At 50.3% G+C, this 20,171-nt stretch overlaps 2 protein-coding genes across 5 annotated transcripts; one reads left to right on the forward strand and one right to left on the reverse strand.

Annotated features, from left to right (window-relative positions):
* Window positions 1–2,537: 2,537 nt before the first annotated feature.
* Window positions 2,538–8,189, reverse strand: PRR3 (proline rich 3). 4 transcript variants are annotated; one of them, XM_082847178.1, is made up of 5 exons: window positions 8,080–8,189; window positions 7,474–7,602; window positions 6,686–6,748; window positions 4,004–4,294; window positions 2,538–3,721 (listed from the first exon to the last, which is right to left on the reverse strand). In XM_082847178.1, exons 2-5 carry the CDS (start codon window positions 7,577–7,579, stop codon window positions 3,615–3,617), a joined length of 567 nt encoding a protein of 188 aa, XP_082703304.1. In that variant the 5' UTR covers window positions 7,580–7,602; window positions 8,080–8,189; the 3' UTR covers window positions 2,538–3,614. The 4 variants fall into 4 exon arrangements, with proteins under 4 accessions (XP_082703304.1, XP_082703305.1, XP_082703306.1 ...); XM_082847179.1 differs by lacking the exon at window positions 6,686–6,748; XM_082847180.1 differs by lacking the exon at window positions 4,004–4,294.
* A 292-nt stretch (window positions 8,190–8,481) lies between these two features.
* On the forward strand, window positions 8,482–16,517 carry GNL1 (G protein nucleolar 1 (putative)). The gene is made up of 12 exons (XM_082847403.1): window positions 8,482–8,799; window positions 9,217–9,382; window positions 9,748–9,884; window positions 10,049–10,200; window positions 10,318–10,389; window positions 11,368–11,575; window positions 11,723–11,818; window positions 12,228–12,422; window positions 14,992–15,170; window positions 15,249–15,411; window positions 15,650–15,790; window positions 16,169–16,517. The coding sequence occupies exons 1-12, from the start codon at window positions 8,727–8,729 to the stop codon at window positions 16,405–16,407; spliced, it is 1,821 nt and encodes a 606-aa protein (XP_082703529.1). The 5' UTR covers window positions 8,482–8,726; the 3' UTR covers window positions 16,408–16,517.
* The last annotated feature ends 3,654 nt before the right edge of the window (window positions 16,518–20,171 follow it).

Genomic DNA, 20,171 nt, shown 5'->3' on the forward strand with positions numbered 1-20,171 from the left:
ACTTACATAGCATTTACATTGTATTTATAACTATTTACATGGCACTCACATTGCATTCAGTATTATAAGTCATCTAGAGATGACGAAGTATAGGAGAGGATGTGTGCAGGTTATACGCAGATATTATGCCATCGTATACAAGGGACTTGAGCATCCTTGGATTTTGGCACATGAGGGGGTCCTGGAACCAATTCCCCATAGATGCCGAGGGATGACTGTATTAAAATGTGAAATGATAGAATTGCTCCCACTTCCTGGGAGCACTCAATCTAGATTCCCCACTTCCTTGAATCTTCCCCCAAATGACAACACAAACCCTAACACAAACACAAATCCTAATCACTCCTAACCCTCTCTTAGTGAGATCTCTGCAGGTGCTAAACCCAACTTTGTTTAACTAGAGGTGGTTCCTGTGTGGTCTTTGGCTGGAGGGCACTGACACTTGACTGTCTTATTCTCTACTTCATGTCCAAATTCTAGCAGGGAGGCACTGGTAGAGGATGTTCATCCTCCTCTAATGTTTTTACCTGCTGAAGGGCCAAGAGTTTGCTTAGTACGTGGCTGCCTGAATAAAGAGTACTTTTCAAGCCTCACTGGGGCCAAGGATTGGCCACAGGACTAAGTTATGGCCAGTGATGTGTAAGTTAAAGAGGGTATGTTAGCTTGGAGGTAATTTCCTCTACCCTTCCTCCGTCCTGAGGCTTAGAGCATGGATAAGTGAGCTAGAGTTTCACTGCAGACTGTGAATAGGAGGGTCTGGCCCCAAGAATCATGGAGCTGAGAGCTAGGGGGGAGCAGGGGTTCTGAACACCTGAGGACCTTGTGGTGGCATGATTGTCACACATGCCTTGTACTACACTTCTTGACTTGTGAGAGAAATAAACTTCTATCTTGCTTTAAGACTAATTTTGGTTTGTTACAACTGAACTTAAAACTCATAACTGGGCCATAATAGGTGCTTAATATTTAGAGTGAAGGAATGTGTCCACGCTCATAGCTTCAACCACTACCTATATGCAAGTAACTCAAATTTATGTCTCTAGTTTTAATCTGAGTACCAAATCTGTATATCCAGCTACTTACTTTATATTTCTCCTTGGATGTCTTAAAAGATGCAACCATTCCAAAAGCAAATTAGTGGCATTCTGCCTGTTTTCTTCTAATACCTTTTCAAACAGCACTTGGTTATGTGAGCCAGAACAACCCGACCCTAGGAAACCTAAAATACTTCCATTTTGGTCTATTTCCAAATGTTCATGTTTCTTCCACTCCGCTACCCAAGTCTATACCACCACCAACTCCCTCGGACTGCTCAAGTAACTTGCTAATGCCACTTCCAAGCCTGGCCAGCTCCATACAGAGGTCATCTTTTTGAAAAACCTATCTAATCTATGATACCCACCTGCCTAAAATTCTTCAAAGGCTTCTGTCTTAAGACCCAAATCCTCATGTTCTGCAAGGCCCTGAGTCGTCTAGCTCCTTTTCCTTCTCCTCACCTCTCACTCTTCCCATCTCCTCTTAGCAACACCTTTGCTCTCCCACCTCACCTCCTGCTTGTGCTCAGAGCTTGTCTCACCTGCCATCTCCCCAGACTCCGTTTATTACATGCTCCCCCACCACGCCTCCTTTTTTTTTTTTAAATATAAATGTATTTATTTTTTATTTATCTTTGGCTGCATTGGGTCTTTGTTGCTGCGCGCAGGCTTTCTCTAGTTGCTGCGAGCTGGGGCTTCTCACTGTGGTGGCTTCTCTTGTTTCAGGGCACAGGCTCTAGGCGCGCAGGCTCGCTAGTTGTGGCACGCGGGCTCAGTAGTTGTGGCTCGCGGGCTCTAGAGTGCAGGCTCAGTATTTGTGGCGCACAGGCTTAGTTGCTCTGCAGCATATGGGATCTTCATGGACCAGAGCTCGAACCCGTGTCCCCTGCATTTGCAGGCGGATTCTTAACCACTGTGCCACCAGGGAAGTCCCCGTCTCACTTCTTCATAGCACTTCTGACAGGTACTTCACACATACTGGTGACTTCTTCACTAACGTGTCTCCTCTTATAGATTTTAAATTCATTGATTTCAGCTCTCCATTTTCTCTAGCATCTAGTACATTGCCTGGCCCACACGCACGCTAGAGATATTTGTTGAAAGATTGCTTTGTCATTACCACTCCATAAACCTCAAACCATAAATGCAGGTAAAATGTTTAAAAATTACTCCATGGATACCCGGCCTTTCCTTTTTCTAAACAAAACTTTACCCTTGAACAAAATGCAACCTGGTCGGGTTGATGCCCATAGGTTAATGGGACGCCACTGGTTTCCTCAGACTGGAAGAAACTTCTAGCAACACTGCGTATGAACTAAATGAAGAATAAACTGACTCCAAGAAGAACAGCCTCACCTGCACCTCCTGAGATGACTGGAACACAGGGATTAAAGAAAATGCTTGTTTCCGCTGCATTTATTACTAATATAAAAACATGTTAGAAAGAAAAAAAAAATTCATTCTCAGTTCTCCAACGGCTCTCATCCCTCCCTCTTGCCCACACAACTCCTGACCCATTTCCCCAGGGCCAGTTCAAAACTGAACCTGTTCACTGCCGTTTTCACAGAAAACAACCAGTGCCAGGGATGCAGGGGAAGAAGGTTGGAAGAGGGCGACAGTACTGTCCAAGTTCCACCCACAGTTAGACCAGGTGGAGATTCACAGAATTCAAACGAAAGGGCTGGTGGCCTCACAATGACATAGTCTAACTAAAACGGGCTGGAGAGGAGATAGGGTAGAGGACATCTCTCGGGCCTGTGTCAAACCCAGAGAAACTGATACCGGGAGAATGGGGAGGACCAGGCAGGCAGCCTTGTGGAAGTTTCACAGTTCTCCCACGTCGGGAGGTGGGGAAAGTCTAGAGGCCACCAACGGCCCCACGCATTTTGGCAGAAAAACTCACTCTAGCGTTGGGAAGTCACAAAAATGCCATGGACACTGAGAAAGGCTATGAGGGGATGCACAGTCTCACAAAGCACAGTGATCACAGACCATAGCGGTGGAGATCATGCTACTGATGCAGAAACTACAAAATCCAAAAGCAGGGAACGTGGCCTCTCAGGAGTGACTCTGCACCAGTCATCCCAACTTGACTCCAGGTCAGACAAGCTGGTGAGTGTCACAGAGCAGCTGACAACACTGGGGGAAGGGGGTGTCACATAAAAAGGACTTAAAACAAGCAGCGAGAAGGGAATGGTAGGAAACTGCTCCAGGGCTCTCAGGAATCCAGGGCGCTACCTGGGGCTGGGTGGACAGATGCACAAGAAACAGCACCAAAGAGGTTTCCTGTTCTGCAGTCAGCTGGCGAGGGGGAAGAGGATCCAGGAGGCAGTTGAATGGAGCAAAGATGGGGTCCCGGAGACGAGTCTCTGGAGGCTGCATCAGAAGGAAGAGTGCACACCGTGCACCAGTCACGGAACACAGCTCTGGACCCCGAGTGGGGGAGGTGGTGATGGAGCTGGGCATCACTGACTGAGGGTGGCAGGTGAATGGCCTCGCGGTAGCCATCACAGGGCCACAGGGAAGTATATGGCCACCAAGTCAGAGGGCTCCTTCCAGTCTGGATGGGAAGGCACAGTCTCACAGAGGAGGTCCATTTACGCCAGGGTGGTAGAAGGCACAGAGGTCCTCATATCGACAGTGGCCCTTTTTGGCAAAGTGTCGGCAGACGGGGCGGTCAGATTTGTCTGTGAACAAGCGAAAACCGGGCAGTTTAAAATGCGAGTAAGAAAGAAACAAATTAACAAAAAGCAGAGATAGAGAAGGCAGTGAGATTTCCTACTCACTACCATTTCCAGATATGATGGAATGGTAGTCTTTCTCCCGGGAGAAAAAACATTCAGGGCTACTCCTACTTCAAAAGGACAAAGGACAGCCCAAAGAAGAAGAGCCATGGGCATCCTGGACATGAGGTCACTTTGGGAGTGATGGGTGTTCAATGTGTGCAGGCATAAAAAAATGGACCTCACCTTCCATAACCTGGGGTCCATCCTTGGGTGGGCAGGTATTCTTGATAAGAGACCAGCTTTTGAGCCTTCGAGGATTTCTCTGCTCTTTGTGAAAGCCTCCCCTGGAGGGACCCCCATGGCCTGGTCCAGGAAAAGGAGGCTCAGCATTGACCCCCCACCAACCACGACCATATGGGCCAGACCTGGGGCCTAGGCCTCCCCGAATTGGGCCTCTGCCCCGGGGAGGAGGTGGGAGACTCAGCAGTGGTGGGATCATTGGTCCCCTTGATCCCGGAGGACCTCTGTGAAGAGCTGAAGAGAGAGAGAGAGAGAGAGGGAGAGGGAGAGAGGGAGAGAGAGAGAGCGCAAGAGAGAGAGAAACATGGAAAGGTGATCAATGGCTAGCTTAATCCAGATAATGAAGCCCTGATTTTTTAAAAACTTTTTATTGAAGTATAATATACATACCAAAAAATACACAATTTTAAGTGCACAACTAAATCATCACCAAAGTAAACACACCTGTGTTTCCACTAACACAGGCTAGAGAAGGGATAGAGCCTTATTAGCACTTCAGAAGCCCCACCCCCTCGTGCCCCTCCTCCCCCACTATCCCACCCTACTCCCCAAAAGTAACAACTATCCTGACTTCTAGCATCATAGGTTAGTTTTTGCCTGTTTTTGAACTTTGCATAAATGAAATCATACAGTCTGCATTCTTTTGTGTCTGGATCCTTTCGCTCAACATCATGTTTATGAGATTCATCCAGGTTGCCTGTAGCAGGAGTTCCTTCATTTTCATTGCAGTGTAGTATCTCATTGTATGCACATACAACTTATTTAGCCATTCTACTGTGGTGGATTCCAGTGTGGGGCTATAACGAAAAATGCTGCTATGAGCGTTTTTATACGTGTCTTCGGTACACACATGGATTCATTTCTGTTGAGTGTATACGTAGTAGACATATTACTGGGTCCTCAAGTATATGTATGCTCAAGTTTAAGGAAGTCAAACTTTTTTTTTTCCGAAGTGGTTGTACCAACTCACACCCCCACCAGCAGTTGTTCCATAGACAACCTGTTGTTCCTTGACAACACTTGGTAATGTTGATCTTTTTCAGTTTTGCCATTCTGGTGAGTGTGAAAAGTGGTGTTCTGTTTTGAAATTGTGGTTAAAACATGTAACATAAATTTTGCCATCTTAACTACTTCTAAGTGTACATCTCTGTAGTGTTAAGTAAATTCATCTTGTTGGAAACAGATCTCCAGAAATTTTTCATCTTGCAAAACTGAAAGGTTATAGCTACTAAACAACTCTCTTTTCCCCTCCTCCACCCAGCCCCTGGCAACAACCATTCTACTTTCCATTTCTATGAATTTAACTACTTTAGATACCTCAGATCAGTGGAAACATAGAGCAGTTTTTTTTTGTGACTGGCTCATTTCATTTAGCATGGCCTCAAGGTTCATCCGTGCTGTAGCATGTTACAGGATTTTCTTCCTTTTGGGGGCTGGATCATATTCCATTATATGATTATACCACATTTTCTTTATCCATTCATCCATCAACAGACATATGGGTGGCTTCCATGTCTTGCCTACTGTGGATAGTGCTGCTATGAACATGGGTGTGCAAGTCCCTCTTCAAGATCCTGCTTTCCATTCTTTTGGGTAAATACCCAAAAGTGGAATTGCTGGGTCATACAGTAGCTCTATTTTTAATTTTTTGAGGAATCTCCATAATGTTTTCCATAGTGGTTGGACCACTTTACAATCCCACCAACAGTACACAAGGGGCTCAGTTTCAAACTTATGTGTTTTTATCTTGCATTTATTTGATGACTAATGATGTTGAGTTCTTATTCATGTTTTTGGCTATTTAGAGATTGGTTTTTATCAGGTGGCTGTTCTGGTCTTTTGCCCATTTTTCTAACAGGTTGTCAGAGAGTTTTTATATATTCAAGATATGAGCTCTTTATTGGTTATATTCGTTGCAAGTATCTTCTACTCTGTGGCTTCCTACTAACTTCTTAATGGTGTGATTTGATTAACAGAAGTTCATATTTTCTAACATAGTTCAGTTTATCTTTCCTTTATGGTTAGTGTGTGTGTTTCTTGTCTGTTTAAAAGCTCTCATCTACTTTAAGCCCATGAAATACATTTGTTTTCTAGAATTATTTCTTTACCCATGAATATCCAATTAATTCAGCATCATTTACTGAAAAGACCACTATTTCAGTTCCATCTTCATCATCAATGAAATGGCCACATATGTGTGGGCCTATTACTGGACTCTTTATGCCGTTCTGTTGATTTATATATCTATTGTTGGGCCAATACCACACTGTTACAACTACTACAAGTTTACAATAAGTCTTGATATTCAGAGTAAGCCCTTCCACTTCAAGATTATCTTTGCAACCTCTCACCCTGATCCTCTGCGTTTCCATACAAAAACGTAGAATGTTTATTTCTACAAAAACACTGTAGGGATTATAATTGGGAGTGCACTGAATCTATAGGTCAGTTTGGGAAGAAATGACATTTTTACAACATTGAGTTTTTCCAGGCTGTCAATACACAACATCTCTCCATTCATTTAAGTACAAAATTCCTGATCTTTTAAGTCCTTTCTGGGTTTTAGTCCCTCCCTTGCTCCCTTCTCAGGACCTAATCAAAGGATGAGAGCCCCTTCCTCCTCACCTGACTTGGGGTCACCAGGCTTTCCATTGGCCATGGGGGGAGGGCCCAGAAGGCTGGGTGGTCCTAAGGGCAGACATAAAAATATGGTCATCAGAATGGACTAAAAAACTGATGATCCTGTTCTTAGATGTTTGTCTTCTGTTACTCATTTCTTAATCTAACCAGCAAAGCCAGGTATGTTCTCAGCAGTGTTATGAGTTCTCACCCCATCTATTTCCAAAGCGTTTTCAGGATTTGCAAAGTGGAGACTCAGCCAAGTCAAGGGAGATAATGAGGGAAGGATACTACAAACTTTCTCTTTCCCTTACATTGTTGCTATCCAAAAGATCCCAAGGGATTCCAGAGGTAATCCAATTCCTCTCTTTCACTGCTGGCCAATCAGATAGCTCTCCCCCCACCCCCCACCTCCGAGTAGTTTACAGAAGGCTGCACTTCCACATTCCCCGTGAACGTCTGGTCACAAATTGTCATCCCAGTCATCGCAACCTACAACCTCTCTAGGGCCCCTCTCCCCTGTCGTTTTGCGGCTGCGCACACGAGCTCTTTATCTTCTCCCCTGCCTTCTTGAGAAAGGTTTAGTGGCTGGTTTGAAGTTGAGGGTTCAAATAAGAGAACTCATTTAGTGTTCCATCCCAGCCAGGCCTCCCCCAGCCCCAGCCCCAGCCCCAGCCCCAGCGCGTGCGCCCTTCCTCCTTCCGTTGGAGCCCCCTCCCCCGCACCTTTTCAGCCCCCAACCCCTCGCCTCGGCCGGCTGACAGGCATGTGCACACAACTCCCGGGTTCCTCACCGATGGGACTCCCATCCTCCTCATCTCCAGTCTCTTCCCGCTCTGGCAGTGGGGGCTGCTGCTGCGGCTGCTGCTGCTGATGATTCTGCTTCTTTCGTTTCGGCATCGTGGTTGCCGCAATGGCTGCAGCTGGATTTGGAGGGCAGTGAGGAAGGGGCACGCTGAGATTCTGTTTCCGCTTCCGGGGGGGCAGTGGACAGGGAGGGTGAGGCTCCCGCCATTTCACTTCCGGAAGGCTGCGGGGAAACTTAGTGCGGCTGTTCTCACATCAGCCGCCTCCCTCAGTCTCTGCCAGGCATGGCAGCAATCTCAAACCTTTCCTTTGCTGCGTTTCTATAAACGCTGTAGAAAAAGTTGCTCGCTCCTCCCCTCGCTGAAAAAACCCTACAGCCGGCTCCTCATAGTGTGCCATAGAGTCGACAGGCTCTCGGGCCAGAAGGCCTGAGAAAACACGGCTGTCGCACCCTAAGATCGCCACATCCGGTCCCCGGTTGCTATGGTAACAGCTGCAGGCACAACTTCGTGCCCTATGACCTCCTTCCAAAAATCCTTGTTCCACCTGGGTTTCCCTCCTCGGCCGCGCGCTTGCACTTAGGTGCTGCTTACCATCGTTCCCACGAGGAATTTGGGTCCCAGCAGGGCGGTGCCCAGGGCTCTCCAGACCACCACTCGCCCCTCAAGACCTCTCACCCTGTCCCCAGTGTAGCCCATCAACTTGGCTTCCTTCCCGGGACGCGCAGTCGCGACTTTCCTCTAAGGTCCAGCCGGAGGATTGGTAAAGTAGGTTCTGCGCGTCCACGCCCCTTTATCCCGCAGGTGGTAGGACCCGCCCTCCGCTCCACCGCCCCCTCCAGGTGAGTGGTAGCTTCTCCCCGGCTCGCAAGGTAGTGATGACACGCGTCCCCCCTCCTCCAAACGCGATTTGGTAGCGTCCGTGACGAAGTTAGCCCGACCCTCCCACGCGCGCCTCCTTCCTAGCAGCTGCTGCGCCCTCTCAGCTCCACTGGCTCTCACGTGCGGGTAGTCCACCCCGCATCCTCTCGCCTCGCTCCCAGTGGAAAGTGACTGTATTTCCCCCTGGTTGCCTTCCACCCGGGCTGCCTGGGCGCATCGGCCTGGTCCGCCCGCTGACGTCACCTTCCAGTCCCGCCCCCTCCAGTGTCCCGGGCCCTTGCGGCGGGGGCTGGCTCGGGGGGAGTCAGTTGAGGCGGCTGGAGCTCGGCGAAGGGCGGGCCAGGTGACTGGTCCGGGCCATGCCGAGGAAGAAGCCTTTCAGCGTGAAGCAGAAGAAGAAGCAGTTGCAGGACAAGCGGGAGCGGAAGCGAGGTCAGTGCGGGAGCCAGGGGAGGGGGCGGGGCTCGGACTCCCGCACATCTGGGAGGAGGGGTGTGCCCGTCTCACCTCTGGGAGGCGTGAGAGGGGGTGGCGGCCACGCGCCGACGCGCGTGGGCGACCGCGGAGGGGATTCCCTCACCCCAGCCCCCTACATCTGGAAGGGGTGGGGAAGGATGGAGTGTTGGGGGAGGGGAATCCCTCCAGCTCCAACGGGGCGTCATCCCAGTAGATCCCTGGAGGAGAAGTGCCTCCCCCCACGCACATCCGGGAGGGTCCTGAGCAGAGTAGGTGGGAGGGTCCGGCCTCAAAAGACTGGGGTGGTGTGGGGAGGAGCCAGGCCGACCGGGTGGGGGGTCTTCTGGCCCGGGAGAGCTGGCCAGCCCTGGCGTCACCGGCTCCTCCCCGCAGGGCTTCAAGATGGGCTGCGATCCAGTTCCAACAGCCGCAGCGGGAGCCGGGAGCGGCGAGAGGAGCAGACCGACACCTCGGACGGGGAGTCTGTGACCCAACAAATCCGCAGGCTCAACCAGCAGCCTTCCCAGGGGCTGGGCCCACGAGGCTATGACCCAAATCGGTGAGAGTGGACAGGGGGCTCTGGCCCGGGCTTCCCCGCCTACCCGGAAGTCAGAGCGTTGGGGGAAAGCCTGCTGCCGTTGGGGGAGGCTTGAAACTGGTGGGGCTGGGTTACCACGGTTCTCCGCGGGCCGCTGGGTCACCGGAGCGGTCCACAATCTTCCCTTCTGGAGGGGCTGGAGAGAGTTTGGCTTTCAGAAGGGCGAAACTTAGGGGAAGGCCTGCTGTTGCGTGAAAAAGATTTGGGAGAGGGCCGACTCAGAGGGGAGACCTGAACTCTGGAGTGAAAGCTTTGCGAAGTTGCCTGCCCAAGAGGGGAATTTGTGGCCAGGGATTGTGATGGATGACGTGGTCCCTGTCCTGTAGATACCGGCTGCATTTTGAACGAGACAGCCGGGAGGAGGTGGAGAGGAGAAAGAGAGCAGCCCGGGAGCAAGTGCTACAGCCCGTCAGTGCTGAGCTGCTGGTGCTGGACATCTGGGAGGTCTATCAGCCCGGCTCCGGTGAGTGAGAGCTCAACGCCTGGATGCTTGGGACAGGCAGTGGGCTGGGGAAAGGAGTTTGGAAGAGTAAGAGCTGACCGGGAGGAAGAGGGGTCTGGGATGGATGCACCCTTGAGTCCTGAAACTATCCTCAGACTTATTTGGATTTTTTCTTGATTTCTCAGTCCTGGACTTTCCCCGACGTCCTCCTTGGAGCTATGAGATGTCCAAGGAGCAACTGATGAGCCAGGAGGAACGGAGCTTCCAGGAGTATCTTGGGAAGATTCATGGGGCTTACACCTCTGAGAAACTCAGCTACTTTGAGCACAATCTGGAGGTGAGACTAGAGTGGGGACAGGAGTGGGGCATAGTCACCCGTGGTCAAACTGGTCTGGGGTCATGCAGGAGAGCGACTCTGGGCTCAGGTTCTCTTCCACTGACCTTGTCTTTTCAGACGTGGAGGCAGCTGTGGCGAGTATTAGAGATGTCTGACATTGTTCTGCTAATTACTGATATCCGACATCCAGTGAGTCCTGGGGATGAGGGTGGGTAAGGGGCAGGAGGGGGGAAGATTCTTGCTGGGTAAAGGGCAGAGGCAGGAGTTGGGAGTCAGAGAGGTAACCTCTTCTTTTCCAGTCTCCTCTACCCCATCCTGATGTCTGCAGTCAGGAACTCAGTCTTCATTCATCAGTGTCAGAGCCTGTCACTCTTCCCCTGGCCAACTGCCTTTCCTCTCCTTTATTTCTTTGATGGAAAACTGCATACACATCCTGTTTCCTAGCCCACTAGGGCTAAATAGAAAGTCCCAGTGTGGAGCTCCAGGGGATTCTGTGAAGGGGGCTTCCCTGTCATATTAGTCACTACAGAACTCGTCCTCACCTGGGATGCTAGGGTAGTGGTTAAGGCTCTAGACTCTGCTGTAGGCAGCCCTTGTGTGACCTGGCTGTGCCACTTCACTGTTGTCCTCCAGTGGGAGAAAGGGAGGTCTGGAGTCTGTGCGGACCTTTAGGTTGGAGCTCCGTAACACGTACACACGCACTCCTACATACTCACAGACATACATGTGCATTCACAAGCTCACTTACGCAGCTACACGTGCTCAACACAAACATGCACACGTGTGCGTGCACACACACGTTTGTGTACACATGTAGACAGTTGTGTACCTGTGAAAATAGATATTAATTTCTATCCCACCCCCAGCCCTGTGAGTGATCTCAGCGTTTAGCCCAGTATGTTGGAGGTCTCTGTTTCCTTGTCTTCTTTTTAGCTCATTTCCATTCCTAATCAGGCCTTACAGGAAGCCCCCCAAAGACAAACACATAGGTGTTACTTATGCCTGCTTTGTCTTCCTAGTTCAGTTTGGCTGATTTATCCTTGTTGCCCCAGAATCTGCTTCCACCAGGGTCTTGTCTCCAATCTGTGCCTGCTGTGTGAGGAACTGGAGGCAGAGAACTCTGGGTTGACCTCGCATCACTCCCTCCTCCTACCATCCCTGTTCCAGGTTGTGAATTTCCCACCAGCATTTTACGAGTACGTGACTGGAGAGCTAGGGCTGGCCCTGGTGCTGGTCCTGAACAAGGTGGATCTGGCCCCGCCGGCTCTCGTGGTTGCCTGGAAGCATTATTTCCATCAACACTATCCCCAGCTCCACATTGTTCTTTTCACCTCTTTTCCTCGGGATCCCTGCACCCCACAGGACCCTAGCAGTGGTGAGTGGGCAATGAGGAGGGCAGCGTGGGAGAGGTGGGGTGGCAAGGGACAAAGGGGGACCTGATCTAGGGCCTGAGGGTGGTGGGAGAGAGGGGGTACATAAGCCCCATGGGGTGTGCTCACGCTTTTGTGCCCTCTGATCTCAGTCTTGAAGAAGAGTCGGAGGCGGGGGAGAGGATGGACTCGGGCTCTGGGGCCGGAGCAGCTGCTGAGAGCCTGTGAAGCTATCACTGCGGGGAAAGGTATGTGCCCCTTAGAGGGGAGCTGTGGGAGGCCGTGGGGGAGACCCAAAGTCCCAAGTCATTTTGCTCACCTTTCCCAAAGTCAGTCCCTCTATTATGGACTCAGGTGAGAGGCCATGGGGTGGGGTGGGAGAGGGAGCAGCCTGACTTGGTGGGACAAGAGAGGCAGCAGGGAGGCAGGAGCCCCACTGGTTTGCTGTCTTCAGTGTTGCCAGTGCTTTTCAGAAACTCAGAAATGCACCCGATTCCAGGGTGGAGTCAAGTGAAGGCTGGGGAGAGTCGCTGTTGCGCAGCTTGGCCCTACCCAATCCAGAGGGCGCCACTTACATCAGCTGTGCAGTGCATGGTCTGCGCCATCGTATACAGTGGCCCTGGGGAGAACCTTCTTCTTCTTTCCTTCCCTGCACAGTGGACCTGAGCAGCTGGCGGGAGAAGATTGCCCGGGATGTGGCTGGAGCCACCTGGGGTAATGGCTCTGGGGAGGAGGAGGAAGAGGAGGACGGGCCGGCCGTCCTGGTGGAGCAGCAGACTGACTCAGCGATGGAGCCAACAGGCCCCATACGGGAGCGCTACAAGGACGGGGTGGTGACCATCGGCTGTGTGGGTAAGGAAGCGGCGGCCACGCATGGCGGCCTCCTAGGAGGCACAGGGTTTCAATGTTTGGAAAAGAGGGAAGGTGGTGAGGTCCCATTAGGCTCCAGGGTCTCTGAGGGCAGAGGAGGCTTTCTGCTGTCGCGGAAGGATCACGGCACACCTGAGTTAAATTCTGCTTCTCAGCGTATTGATCTCAAGCAAGTTATTTACCCACTGTCAGTCTTAGTGACTTGGATTTGAAAAATGAGAACAATGATGCTCAATTAAAAGAACGGACGAGGGTTTCCCTGGTGGCGCAGTGGTTAAGAATCCACCTGCCAATGCAGGGGACACAGGTTCGAGCCCTGGTCTGGGAAGATCCCACATGCCGCGGAGCAACTAAGCCAGTGCGCCACAACTACTGAGCCTGCGCTCTAGAGCCCACAAGCCACAATTACTGAGCCCACGTGCCACAACTACTGAACCCGCGGCACGTAGAGCCCATGCTCCACAACAAGAGAAGCCACTGCAATGAGAAGCCCGCACACTGCAACGAAGAGTAGCCCCCGCTTGCCACAACTAGAGAAAGCCCGCACACAGCAATGAAGACCCAATGCAGCCAAAAATAAAAATAAATTTATATATAAAAAACAGAATGGATGAGAGGAATGGAGGGAATAGTGTAGAGAGAGCCTAACAAAGCCTGACAGATAGTGATAATAGTAATAATAATAATGTTAAAAATTAACATCTTCGTGATGCTTGCTGTGAACCAGGCACTGTTATACGACTTACATATTAACTTTTTTAGTTGTAATAATCAGTCCATCATAGAATGATCATTAAATTATAGTAGTAGCTTAGAAGTGTCAGTTTCTTTCTTGGTCTTAACTCTTTAAGTCTAAGGAGAATCTTCCCTATTTTAAAAAATGTTTTATTTATTTATTATCTAAAAAAAATTTTTTATTTTTCACTGCATTGGGTCTTAGGTGCGGCATGCGGGATCTCTCATTGCGGTGCATGGGCTTCTCTCTAGTTGTGATACGCAGGCTTCTCTCTAGTTGTAGCGTGCGGGTTTTCTCTCTCTAGTTGTGGCGCTTTACAGTAAAACTCTTTTAAAGAGGAGAGAGGAACGAGGCTGGCGGGGGTTGTCAAAGGAGAGTCTTACCCCCCACCCGCTTTTGAGAGGAGATACAATCAAGGAACCCATGGATACGGAGGGCTGACTGTACTATGCCATTTTATTTATTTATTTATTTTTATTTTAAATTTTTATTTACTTATTTATTTTTGGTTGCGTTGGGTCTTCGTTGCTGCGCGTGGGCTTTCTCTAGTCACAGTGAGCGGGGGCTGCTCTTCGTTGTGGTGCGCGGGCTTCTCGTTGTGGTGGCTTCTCTTGTTGCGGGGCATGGGTTCTAGGTGCGCGGGCTTCAGTAGTTGCGGCGCACAGGTTCAGTAGTTGTGGCTCGCAGGCTCTAGAGAGCAGGCTCAGTAGTTGTGGCGCATGGGCTTAATTGCTCCGCGTCATGTGGGATCTTCCTGGACCAGGGCTCGAACCCGTGTCCCCTGCATTGGCAGGTGGATTCTTAACCACTGCGCCACCTGGGAAGCCCTATGCCATTTTATATAAGGGACTTGCGCCTCCAGGGAGTTTCGTATCTATAGGGGCTCCTGGAACCTATCCTCTGTGGATACCAAGGGCCAACTGTACTTGAGTGGGTTTTAAACAGAGTGCAGTCAGCACCATGGTGCATCTTTGCCCAGCCTCAGTCCGCTGCTGAATGGCCAGAGTTGCATTTTACAGGGTTGGAGTTTTGCCAGGTGACTAAGAAGAAGGAGAGAGGTGGGACCAGGGAGTGAAAGGTCTATGAGGCGGACTGGCTGTAGAGCTGGATCATGGAATCTAAGTTGCATAAGAAGGGAAGTGAGGACATGAGTTGGGTATTGAATACTGTTCCCAAGCTAGTCAGTGTCAGAGGTTTATTGGAATGGAGGGACCAGAATAAGTGAGCTGGAAAGACGAGATGTCAGGGCAGAGAGAGGGGTGCTTGCAGGTGAGATTTGGAAGGTGTGAAGTGACAGGTCCAGGGTAAGACCACAGAGGTGGGATGGAAGAAACCTTTTGGAGGGAGATTCTGGCACTGGGAGGCCAGAGTGCTGTAGAGGAGATGTGTGGTGGAAGGTGGTGGTCATGAAGAGAGTGGCAGTGAGCCCCTGGGCTCTGTCTTCTCCTTGGAGAAGTTTGATAATCATGAGATGCATGTCTCACTTAGACTACTGCAGACACAGTGCCACGCGATTGTATTTGTTTCTCATTTCATCCTAACCACTCTGAGATTGGAGGTATCTGCTCTGTAAACTGCGGAAACAGAGACTCAGAAAATTAAGTAAATTGCCATGAGGTCACAAAGCTTAGGTAAATGGGGAGGCCAGGATTCAGCCCTGGCAGCCCAGAGCCTGATTTGTAACTTGCGATGTTATACCGCTTCCTTCCTTTCTTTCTGCACCTTAGTTCTCCATTCATCTATAGCTATAGCACAGCATCCTGCCTGTCACAGAGTAAGGATCTGTCAGGTGTTAATTTTCCTTGTGTTCCTCAGGTTTCCCCAATGTGGGCAAGTCCTCGCTGATCAACGGGCTGGTGGGGCGGAAGGTCGTGAGTGTCTCCAGAACCCCAGGCCACACCCGATACTTTCAGACCTACTTTCTCACCCCCTCCGTGAAGCTCTGTGACTGTCCAGGCCTCATATTCCCCTCGCTTCTGCCCAGGCAGTTGCAGGTATAAGGGCAGAGGGGCCAGAGGTGGGGAGAATGCAGGAGATGGAGGAAGGTGCTGAGTGCTCTTGTTTCCCCTCAGGTCCTGGCAGGGGTCTACCCCATCGCCCAAATCCAGGAGCCATACACTGCCGTGGGCTACCTGGCCTCCCGGATCCCTGTGCAGGCCCTGCTCCACCTGCGCCACCCAGAGGCCGAGGACCCCTCCGCAGAACACCCGTGGTGTGCCTGGGACATCTGTGAAGGTGGGCTCCACACGCCTGGCTTTCCTCCCCTTGCCCTATCTCCTTTCCTCTCCTTCCTCAGAGGTCCTGCCATCGATGGGGCAGCTGGCCAGTCACCCCTAGGCTTCTGTCTCAGGGCCAGCAAGATCTCGGGCCTGGAATATTCTGGGGGAAACTGGAAGGACTGTGTTAGGGGAGTGGGATGATGGTGACTGGGCCTGGTTGATGGTCTTCCCTCCCCATTCTTTTCTCCTTCCAGCCTGGGCAGAGAAACGTGGTTACAAGACAGCCAAGGCGGCCCGAAATGATGTGTACAGAGCGGCCAATAGCCTCCTGCGGCTGGCACTGGATGGCCGCCTCAGCCTGTGTTTTCAGCCCCCAGGCTACAGCGAGCAGAAAGGTCAGTCGGCCAGTGTTCTTCCCTAGCCCCTGCTGTGATGGAGGCAAAAAGGTGTGGGCTTTGTAGGTGTGAGGATTCGGATTCTGTACCCATAGGCCAGCTCTGTGTTACTAAGCAGCTCTGAGATGATTTCCTGCTCTATAGAACCAGGGTGGTTAGTTGCCTTCTGGCAAGGTGGTGGTCACGTTTGGAGTTAATGTGCAACAGAGCTTCTGTTCTGTGCCCAGTACACGAGAGGTTGAATGAACGCGTGAACAAATGAATGGCAGCAGCTATAAAAGTCATTGTTATTCTTAGTCTTTGCCTCTTCCCCATCTTGGCCTGGCATTAGTTTCTTGCTCAAAACTCTCCATTCTTTTTCTTGTTTTGGTTCCCCAGGCACCTGGGAGTCCCACCCAGAGACCATGGAGCTGGTGGTTTTGCAGGGCAGGGTGGGGCCCGCAGGTGACGAGGAGGAGGAGGAGGAAGAGCTGAGCAGCTCCTGTGAGGAGGAGGGAGAGGAGGACCGGGACGCGGATGAGGAGGGGGAAGGGGATGAGGACACCCCAACCTCAGCCCCAGGGTCCAGCCTGGCCGCCCGAAACCCCTACGCCCTGCTGGGCGAGGACGAGTGCTGAGTCCCTGCCCTGCGCCATCTCCCCCCCCCGCCCCACCCGTATCTTTGCTTTTGGACTGACCTGGGGGTCTCTCCCGTCTGCCACCCCAATTGTGAATAAAGATTGTCTGCTTTGTAGCCCCTTCCCCAGATGGACTGAGGTGAGAGCAGCTGTCTCAGGCTGACAGCTGTGGGAGGCTCCGCTGCTTTTCTCCCTTCTTTTTTCGTGCATTCTCTCTGCAAAGGAAGAGTCCTCTTAGGAGTTAATTCAGTGGGTTCTAAGGCCTGAAACCCGCTTCCTCTGCTCACACTCCCACTTGCACCTTAGGAACCCCATCATCAACATGGGGAGGGGAGGTCACTTCAGGCTTTTGAGGCCTGGTCTAAATTCAGCCCCCTTTGGGAATTTGTGTCAGTCCCTCTGGGATTGGAGCAGCCCCCTGTGCCCCCCCCCCTCAGCTGTCAGACCTGGGTTATTCGAGGAGCTTCTGGGAGAAGAAGCAGTAAGAGAAGATGTCACAGCTGATGTCTCCAGGTGAGATATTTATAGGATTTATTCCAATTCAACAAATATTTATTGAGGTCTGACTGTGTGTCTGGACTTATGCTAAGCACTGAACATATAAAGCTGCACAAACACGCCTGACCTAAATATACTGCCTGGTCGTGGTCAAGACCCCATTAATCAGGCACCTAGCTTTTTGGATTAAGATGGGGGTATAATGTCCTCCAAATCCTTAGGGCTCATATAGTATAACTCTAGAACTTCCTGTTGATGGAGGTATTTAGTTAAGACTCGATGCTTGTGAAAATGTTACTTAAACGTGTATGAGTAGTCTTGATTAGTGGCAAAAAAGTAGCATGCACGTTTATGATTTGAGCAGAAGAGCCCTTTGAGTGTAGTGTCAAGTTTAACTAGTTAAAAGCCTGTAACACTAGGGGGTACTAGATTCATAGGGGAGGGCACAGAGCCAGCTTCCTGAATCCCACTTACCCGAGTTTGAGATGGAGCCAAGGAGACCCAGTGCAGGTTCTTAGCTGGCTTACAGTGTCAGGCACATCTCCGCAGGGGTCAGGTCTCTTGTGAGTCAGGGCCCTTTAGGCCTTGCTGTACTTCTCCCTTGTCAAGCAAGCAGCTGGACTCCCAGATTTAATTCTTGGAGAAAAGGAAGAATGGGCTTTGGTTTATTGACTGCCACAATGTTGTCTGGGTCGGGTGGTAGCAAAAAGTGTTGTTTGATAGGTTAGCCATTAGGTGTAGGGGTGAGGAGAAGAGGACGTACCAGATTCTTCTCTTCACTCTAAAGCATTCTATTCAGGTTCTGGGTCTTGGGCCAGTTTCTGTAATTCCAGCAGAGACCCTGTCACCCCAGGAGCAAAAGAGGCTGAGGTGTTTGGGCCACACATTTCCTCCAGTTCCCTCCTCCACTGGTCCCAGTGAGGGCATAAATCCTGGAATTTGCACTCCAATGCAAAGTTTAAGTACTACCAGCATGTGAATATGCGTGAGGGTTGCCCAAAATGTGCCGTAAAAGAGAAAAAGTTTCAGTGGAGAGAAAAACCCACCTGTCTCCCATCTTGGGCTTTTTACCCTCAGGGATGGGTCTTTTGATGGAAGAAAGAGGACCCCAACTCAGCATCCTTTGAAGGTTCATGATGATCAGGGAAGCTCAGGGGACTTCTCTGCTGCTAGAGATGGGTTGGGGATGTTGGAATCATCTCAAAAAGTGGAGAAAAGAAAAATCAGAATTCTGTTTGTACCCCTGCCTCTGTGCTGCTTCTCTTCACTGTCATTTATCTTTTGCTCTCATGAGTTTCACCAGAGGCATTTGGGAGATCTGGGGGTGGGGGTGAAAGTTGAGACCTGGTGCTGGAGGGGAAGCTGAGAAGGGGGATTTTCATGCTGAAGACCTGAAAGGAAGCAACTCTAACATCCCCAAGGGGCCAGACTGTAAATGATTCTTCCCAGGCCCCTGTCAATACTCACTCTGTAGGAAAGTAACACTGGGAGAAGCACTATCTTAGCAACAAATAGATTTGGGAGGAGAAGGGTATATAATAACTGAAGACCACTGCCTGAGGCTGAGCTTGAAACTGACTAAAAGGGACAAAGGAAACCAGGGGTCCAGTCTCCCCTCCATGATGAAATACCCAGGACCCCTGTCCTCACGCCCCTCCTGGGTCACATCCACTATGGAGACACTTGACCATGGAGGTCTTGGGCTGTGGGAGTTCCCACAGTTCCTGGCCAGTCTCTTGATGGTGAGAAACTAGTGCTTCTCATTCATGCTGGAATTCCATTTAGATGCTGAACAACTTCTTCCGAGCTTCCATTTTTCTAGACTGAGTTCCAGTCCTGGTTCTGGGACAAGGTAGCTGTGTGTGGTCCAGAGTAGTTCAATTATCTGGGCCTCTGTTTCTTTATTTCTCATTATCATTGATATAGTCAGCGAAATTGGTTGAAAACAATGTGCGTCAGGCATGCTGAATTCTGGGACAAAAAAATTGAGTAAGGCATAGACCCTACCCTCCAAGAATAGAACAGCCAGACACTAATACAGTAATTCCATAGCATATGTAAATTATAAAAGAATTGCTGTAAATGAGTCTATTGAGTTGTAACTAAGTAAGGTGGGTAGAACTATAATCACCCCAAGGATTCATTCACCAATCGAACGTTTGTCCATTTGTCAAGTAATTACTATTTGCCAGTCACTGCTAAGTGGTAAGTGACATAGAAATGGTCCTTTGTGGAGCTCACAATTTATTGGACTATGGAAGCAATTAAATAGATAATTACCAAAAAAGTGTGATAAGTGCTGTGAGAAGGGTGGAACAGGGTCCTGTGGGATAGTGGTGGCTTCATATAGAAGGGTCTTGTGATGCTGGTCAGAAAGGAGTGGAGGACAGGGCTGGGAGCTGTGATTGTATAGCAAGTTATATAAGACAGAGAAGATCAGTGGTCTGTGGTAAAGAATTGCTATGGGAACACCCAGCAGGGGCCAGTCTTGGTGAGTCAGAGGAAGCCTCCTAGAGGAACAGAGGTCCAAGCTGAGGCCTGAAAACTGAGCAGGAGTAAGCCAGGCATTGAGAGGGAAAGAGCATTCCTGAGGGGACAGCAAAGGGCAAGGAACAGCACGTAACAATTTTGGAAGACTAACTCGTTCAGCATGGCTGGGGCAGAGGGTTCAAGGGAGAAGTGGCGAAAGGTGAAGCTGGAGAGGCTTGGGTCAGCTCTCACTGGGCCTTGTCAACCATGCTAAAGATTAAGGCTTTATCCAGAGGAGCACTGAGACCAAGAAGGAGAGATTTGTGCCTTAGGTCACTTTGATTGGAGTGTGGAGACTGGTTTGGAAAGGGGAGAGAGATCAGAGGCTTTTGCAGAGATCCCAGAGAAAGAATGGAAACCGGAATTAAGGGTTTTGGGGGAAGAGAGGTGTGGCTGCACACAGAGATTTGGGTGTCAGTAACATATAGGTGGGAGGAGGGTAACTGAGATCATCCACAGAAAGTGTGTAGTGTGAGAAGAGAAGAGGGCTGAGGAAGGACATGGAGAATATAAAAGGGAAGGCAGGGAAAGAGGAACCAGCAGACAGGATAAAACCTAGGAAGTGTGGTGCATTGAAAGCTTAGGGAAGGAGGAAGGAAGGGCGCAGTGCAGAATGCTGCTGAGGATTGATGACAAGAATGAAGAGTGTCCACTGGATTTAGTAAAAAGCCTTGCTGATCTTGGTGGGAGCAGTTCCATTGGACAGATGAGGTCAGAATTCCCAGATGTCAGGGGAT

This window comes from Leucopleurus acutus, assembly GCF_964270905.1.
Source record: "Leucopleurus acutus genome assembly, chromosome: 10".
Classification (NCBI taxonomy): Eukaryota; Metazoa; Chordata; class Mammalia; order Artiodactyla; family Delphinidae; genus Leucopleurus; species Leucopleurus acutus.